This window comes from Octodon degus, unplaced genomic scaffold, assembly GCF_000260255.1.
Source record: "Octodon degus isolate 3935 unplaced genomic scaffold, OctDeg1.0 scaffold00015, whole genome shotgun sequence".
NCBI lineage: Eukaryota > Metazoa > Chordata > Mammalia > Rodentia > Octodontidae > Octodon > Octodon degus.
The window spans coordinates 13,028,461-13,036,032 of record NW_004524591.1 but is presented as its reverse complement, the minus strand read 5'-3'; the positions used below and the strand labels follow the sequence as shown (position 1 = coordinate 13,036,032).

The window sequence follows — 7,572 nt, the reverse complement described above, 5'->3', positions numbered from 1 at the left end:
GGGATTGAACTCAGGCCCTTGCGCTTGCCAGGGAAGCACTTATTCCACTGAGCCATCTCCCTGGCCCCTACAATATATTTAAAAAAAAAAAAAATCCATTTCTCAGTTTGTGTTGCTTCTAAGATTGAGCTGTGATAAACTATGCTGTTATAAATGTGGGTATACTATATTGCTGTGGTATGTTTTCAGTTCTTCTGGAAAAATACCCAGGAGAAAAGCTGGGTTGAATGGGACTACTAATCATAGTTTTCTGAGGAGTCTCCACACTGATTTCCATACAGGTTGTACCAGTCTACACTCCCACTAACAGTTAAGAGGTTTTTTTTTTTTTTTCCTCTAAATGCCCTGAGGGGTGGTTTGGCTGGCTGTAGTGTTGTGGGGATCGAACTACAGCAACCTGAGGCTGACTGCTTTGTGGAAGCAGCCACTTAAACAACTGAGCTAAGGCCAGGCCCCCTGGATTTCTTGAGGACAGTCACTTTTTCCTGAGGTAAAATGGGATTTTAGGTTTGTTTTATTTTGCATTTCTTGAATGTTTAGTGCAGTTGAACATTTTTAAATGTATTTGATATTTGCATTTCTTCCTCTGAGAAGTGTGTATTCATTTCAGGTGCACATTTTTGGATTGGGTTTTTGAATTTTGGAGACCTGATTTTTTTTTTCTCAAGCTCTTTATATATTCTAAATACAAGTCCTTTGTCTGAGTGACTGTTAAGATTTTTTCTCCAATTTGTGGGTTTTCCTTTCATTCTGTTGGTGATTTCTTTTTAATAATTTTTTTTAAAAATTTATTTATTTATACTGTGTGTGTATGTGTGTGTGTGTGGCCAGCTCAGCCCACCAGGGAGCGGGGTTGGCTGGCATGTGGTGCTGGGGGATTGAACCGCGGTCCCTGTGCTTTGCCAAGTTTGTTCTAAGTAGGTGCTTTAGACCACTGAGCCATCTCACCAGCCCCTAATAATTCTTTTAAATAGTTTTACTTTTAAATAATTTTAAATACTTTTACTGAGAAACAAATAGCAATGAGACAGTTTCAAATCGGATTAGTAGGACAGTTTCAATAATCAATACATTGTATATTATTGTTTTCTTAGTGGTTATTCATAGTACAAGATGCAGACATGCTATCCTGTTCACAAACACTTTTTTCCAATTCTTTTTGTTTTCCATAATTTTATTGAGACAAATAGCAATGAGACAGTTTCAAATCAAATTGGTAGGACAGTTTCAATAATTAACACATTGCATACTGTCTTCCTAGTGGTTATTTTCTGTACAAGATGCAGACATGATATCCTATTTACAAACACTATTACAACAAATCCCTCTATTCGTTAAAAGAATGTAACTATATATCTATCCTAACCATTTTGAATACAGATACAAAATGGACATTCATTTGTATATCTCCTTTTTTGTTTAGTTCCGTCATTTGAATAGTATAGGTGTGTCAACTCAGCAATGATGATTTCTTTTGATGTGCAGAAACTTTTCCATAAGATGAGATCCCAGTTGTTCTTTGAGGTGTTTCCCATGCAAGCGTGGGTTTTTGTTCATGAACTCTCTGCCTGCTTCTATGTCTTGAAGATTTCTACCTACTTTCTTTTCCAGTAGATTTAGTATTTGTTTTAATGTTTAGGTATTTAATCCATTTGACTTTAGCTTTACTGCATGGTTTTCGGTTTTGTTATGTGGAAAGTCTTTTTTTTCCAGCACCATTTATTAAGGAGGCTATCTTTTTTCCAGTGAACATGTTTGTCCCCTCTGTCAAAGATAAAGTGGCTGAATGTGTAAGTCAGGGATTATAGTGCCTCCTGCCCTGCTGTTGCTGTTGTTGATTGCCTTTGCTATTCTAAGTCTTTTCTGGTTACAAATGAATTTCAGGAATGTTCTCTAAATCTGTGAGGTAAGGGGGTGCCTGCCCCTTAGCTCAGTTCTTTAAGTGGCTGCTTCCACAAAGCAGTCAGGCTCAGGTTGCTGTGGTTTGATCCCCACAACTCAAGCCAGCCAAACCTGCCCTGAAGGCATTCGGAGCCAAAAAAATCAATCAATCAATCAATCAATCAATCAATCAATCAATCTGTGAGTTGTGCTGATGGTATTTTGATAAGGGATTGCATTAAATCTGTATACTAGGGGCTGGTGAGATGGCTCAGTGGTCTAAAGCACCTACTTAGAACAAGCTTAGCAAAGCACAGGGACCACGGTTCAATCCCCCAGCACCACATGCCAGCCCACCCTGCCCCCTGGTGGGCTGAGCTGGCCACACACACACACACACACACACACACACACACAAATAAATAAATAATTAAAAAAAATCTGTATACTAGTTTTGGGAGTATAGCCATTTCACTGTATTGGTTCTTCCTATCCATCAGCAAGTAGTATCTTACTATTTTCTGAAATTTTCTTTGATCTCTTTTTTTCAGAGTATTGTAATTTTCATTATATAGCTCTTTTACTTCCTTTGTTAGATTAATTCCTAAATATTCCATTTTTTTGGATGCTACTGTGAAGAGTGTTCTCTAATTTATCTCTCAGTGAGTTAATTATTTGTGTAGAAGAATGCTGTTGATTTTTGGGTGCTGACTTTGTATCCTGTTGTGCTACTGAATTTATTCTAGGAGTCTCTTACTGGAGTCTTCCAAATAGAGTATCATGTCATCGGCAAATAATGATAATTTAACTTCTTTTCCAATTCTTAACTCCTTTTTTCTTTTGTTTAATGGCTCTGAACTATACTGAACAGGATTGGTGATAGTGAACATCCTTATCTTGTGCCCAATTTTAAAGTAAAAGCTTTGTGTTTTTGTCCATTCAGAATTTTGTTGGCTGTTGGTTTGTCATTGATGGCTTTTATCACATTGAGGTAAAGATCATCTATTCCAATTTTTCTGTAGGGTTTTTTTTTTTTTTTTTTAAATCATGAATGAGTATTGGACTTTGTCAAAAAAGCATTTTTGGGATGATCATGTGGTTTTGTTTCTGGCTCTGTTGATGTGATGCATTACATTTATAGATTTGCATACGTTGAACTATCCCTAGGATGATTACCTTCTGATCATGGTGTATAATCTTCCTGATGATTTGCTGCATTCTATTTGCTAGGATTTTTCTGAGTATTTTTGCATCAATGTTCATGAGGGAGATAGGCCTATAGTCTTCTTTTTTGTTTGGGTCTTTCTCTAGTTTTGGTATCCGTGTAACACTTGCCTCCAGAAATAATTTAGGGAGAATTGCTTCCCTTTCAATTTAAGAGTTTGAGGAGTATTGGGTTTTAATCTTCTATAAATTTCCTATAGAATTCAGCTATGAATCCATCAGGACCTGGGCTTTTCTTTGTTAAGGCTTTGATTACATTTTCACAAATGATAAATTTCAAGGTAAGTTGCTTCTACTTCTATTCCTTACATTAGTAACATGTTGAGAAAAAAAAAATGAGAAGACATCTATGTTTGGTAGTATGACAATAGTTTTTAAATAACTACAGGTTAGAAAAATAAGCTATTTCATTCTTTAGCATTTTGCCTTTTAAAAGTAGTTGTTTCTCACTTAATGTATATTAGAATTTTATTTAATATACATTAACTCAAATGTATTTTCTTTAAAAGTATGAACCAAAAAGATATTATACCTGCAGGTATGACTTATTAATACCATAGCCAATATATAATGTTTTTACTGAAAGGTAAATTTATAACTGATTATAAGGTCCTTCCCTTTGTATTTCCTAATCTCTCAAACAAAAGTATTTGTGAGTTTGATAAATTAATCAGATATATCTCTTCATAGGTATCTACAAATAGGACCAGAAAGATACGGCCTTCCATGGGTCAACCCATTTCTTAAGATGCAAAGGAAAGGTCAAAGCATTCAAGTGTGTGTACAGTCTTAATATAAGAACTGAATTTTTCTGTTGGGTTCTTTTGGTCTTTTTACATCTTCTTGCACTGAGCTTACAGAATAACTGAAATAAGACTTTTAAGCTGATACATACGTTTCTGTGGCAGGATCATAAACTTCACAGGAATTAAGCACTCTCCCAGAAACATTGTTGCCTAGGCTCCCACCACAAACATAGATCAGGCCATTGGCTTCCACCATCCCATGGCTGCAGCGCTGAGTTAGCATGCTGGGCTTTGTGTGCCAGCTTTCTGTTCTTGTATCATAGCATTCAAATAAATACAGAGCTGAGTTTCCTGTAAAAGACAAGGACACTGTTGCATTTAACTTAATTGTGTTTGGGTGGTGTTAGAGTAAGATGACTGCAGGGCAGAGATGTAAGTAATGAAAGGGAAGTATTTAGGACTGTGGAGTCATTTTTTTTACTCAACAGCAACAAAAATGTAGGAATAGCTTAAGGAAACACTACTAACCCTGTTTGATAGACCTAGAACATTAAAAAAAAAAAAAAAAAGGATCTGTTGGAAAGACTTATTGGCAATTAAACTTTAGAAGAAAACTGGTTTGATAGAAAATTAAAAACAAAATTATATATGTCTTTAAGGCCAGTATAACTGGTGGGACTTATCTTAACTTTTAAATGTTTACATACAGTGGAAAAGCATAGCTGCTTACAGATGGCAAATCCATACTTTAAAATAAGAAACTTTCAGTTTCATAAAATATGAAAACTACTATCTGATCACACTCTTAAGACTTATTTTTCTGTAATAGCTACTGCATCATTAACTATATTATACTGTATTTCCTGACTACTCTGAGAGATTGTGTGGGTAAGTCCTGAAGTCACATTAGTCCATTACTTAGTATACTCTCAACATATCAAACATAAGGTGTATACTGATTGGACATTTTAGGGGAAAAACATATACTCATCATGTTTTGCAACTTTTGCACATTATAGGAACTTCACAAAGAATTTTGTAATTATTATAGATTAAGTGTTTTTCCCCCTTTCTAAGAAAAAAGAAATGAGAACTTTTATCTCCCATTGTTTTAGGATAATGCCAAGTGATAGAGAAATAATTACAACAGAACTGTCTTTATACTTTTTTATTGCAACTAAGCTCTAAAAAAAGACCAGAGAATAACCCATACAAGCAAAAATGCGCATATCCAGCAAAAACTTGTTTTTAGATTTTTAAACATTTGGGGTGGGCAGACACTAGAAAATATACAGTATATACAGAGTCTATCAAAGAATGTATACACATTTTAGTAGTTTATTGTACTAACAAATGTCTGGAAGCTAATGGCTACTACTTTGATAACTTCTTATAATGTAGAGGTCAAAAGTAGCTTGTATTAATCTCATGATAGCTCAATAAATTTAGTATTAAAGTATTTAAACAAGTTTTTCTTTTCCTGATGTATACTTTTTTTTTTTTGGTAGATTCTGTAGGTTATAAGAAAAACCTCACTAAGCAAAAAATTGACTTAGAGTGAATGACATTATCTACTATATTACAGAACAGTTATTTTCTGTCATTTTCAGGATTGTTATTTGAAATATACCATATGACGTGAAGAATGCTTTTAAGGAGGGCATTTTAGTGACATTTAAGAAATCATTGTTTTTCTGGTATACATTTGACATGTGATGTGAGTAAAAATTTAAAACAGCTAAATATACTGACATGCTCTGGCTTAATATCTAAATAGTCAAAGAACAATACAAAGACAACATTTAAATTCCACACTTTAGGTTTACCTGGTCTTCCTAATTTTCTTTATAGGCCCATTATTTAGCTAAAGAAATTACTTGAAAGGATGAAAGCTTTTATGTATCTAGTATGGACCTAGAATATTCATTTAGAAAAAGATTACTAGGGCTGGCCAGATAGCTCAGTGAACAAAAGCATCTGCTTAGACAGGCGCAGGGACTAGGGTTCAATCCCCAGCATGCCATGCTGGCCCCAACCATGGGGCTCACTAAGAAGGTGAATGAGACTGGGTGTGGTGGTATGCGCTTGTAATCCTAGCGCTTGGGAGGCTGAAAACAGGAGGATCACTACAAGTCTGATATGTGTAGTGAGACCCTATACACCCTGTCCTAAATAGAAAAAAGAAAAAGATTACTAGATATTAAGAAGTTAGCCATCAATGAAAAAAGTTTTTATACCCATACCCACATCCTGTTTTGATTAACAAGCATAAAATACATTCTAGTCATTAGGTTAAAATCTTGAAACATGAAGCAAATGAAAAAGACCATTATTTAAAAAAAAAAAAAAAAGACTTTTATTCTGATACAAAGAAAGCAGAATGTAGATTTTTAAAAGCTTCAATATAGTAAAAAGTTCTCAAAGGGTGTATGAGTACATGAAACTCTGAAATCTTGAAAGCAAATACATACCAAGAAATAACTAATATAGAACTTAAAATTCAGACAGTGCCAACTAAGGCTTATTGCAACCAAAAATGGGCAATTAAGAATTTAGGAAGCTGGTATTCTTGATTTAAAGGAATAAGGTAAGCTTTAAGAAAATGGGTTCTAAAATGTGACAAACCTGTATTTAAAATGTCAAAAGTGTGTGAGTACCATTTTTTTTTAATTTTAGGGAAGGGTGTTCAAGATCTTGCTACTAGATTGGACTAGTAGTGATGCGCCAGTCTCAGTTGCTGTTCCAGTGCACTCTGGGGGCGGGACGGGAAGGCAGGCGGAATCCCTGAGCTGTTTGGCCAGCCCTCCAATTTTTATTTAAATATGAAAGCCAAGATATTTGGTGTTAAAGAACTCCTCTGGAACAAAACACATCAAGAAGTCCTTACCTACTTCTGAGCCTCCAGATGTATAGATTTTGCCCTCCGCAGCACAGGCAGCAAGGCTGTCTCGAGGTGTTGGAGGGCCTAGTTTGGAGTACCAGCTGTCTTTCACTACATTGTAGCAGTCCATTCGCTTTATGGGGAATAGCTGAGAGCCACCCAAAATGTATACTACATTGTCCCAAAACACACATGCTGCATCTCTGCGCTTTTCAAAGGGGCAGCGGATATCTGTCCAGCTATAATCCTGAAACAGGAAAAGATAGGACGTGTCCACTAAATCAATAATATAATTGAAAAAGACAAAATGTAGATATTGTCGAGGAAGTACAAAATATGAAAATGTTTTCAGTTGCTGAGATTTACATAAAAATGTTTGGTTTGAGAGACTATTAGCCAATATAATTTGTGTGATTTCCTCAGAATGTTGTTTAGTTGGGGTAGAGGACAAGAAAAAAAAGCACATGGCTACTTTAAGTCTTTTCCAGCTTTGAAATAAACAAATACATGTGTGTGTATGCTATTATTATGCTGCTTTGTATTTTTTCTGTTATTGATGATACATAATAATATAAGAAAACTAGGTAGGGGGCATGAACATGATCAAAATATTTATATATATTGAAAATCCCTTAAAACATATGAAATTGATTCTGACATTGCCAGTGAAGCGGAAGACCCAATACTATTATGGGCTACTGAACTCTTTTAGAATATTTTGCTTAGTTTATATACCTGTAATATTTAAATGATGGAACTTAACAAAAAAAGGGGATACAGATGAATGTCCATTTTGTATCTGTGTATTTAAAGTGGTTAGGATAGATATATAGTTACATT

General features: G+C 34.9%; 1 protein-coding gene across 3 annotated transcripts in view; it reads right to left on the bottom strand.

The window, feature by feature from the left end:
- Klhl7 (kelch like family member 7) overlaps nt 1-7,572 on the bottom strand; it is an 85,998-nt gene that overhangs the window by 3,574 nt on the left and 74,852 nt on the right. For all 3 annotated transcript variants that reach the window (XM_023709895.1, XM_004626463.2, XM_023709896.1), the window contains exons 8-9: nt 6,739-6,979; nt 4,001-4,202 (exon numbers count right to left, since the gene is read on the bottom strand). In XM_023709895.1, the coding sequence (XP_023565663.1) occupies nt 4,001-4,202; nt 6,739-6,979 (443 nt within the window). The remainder of the gene's footprint in view (nt 1-4,000; nt 4,203-6,738; nt 6,980-7,572) is intronic.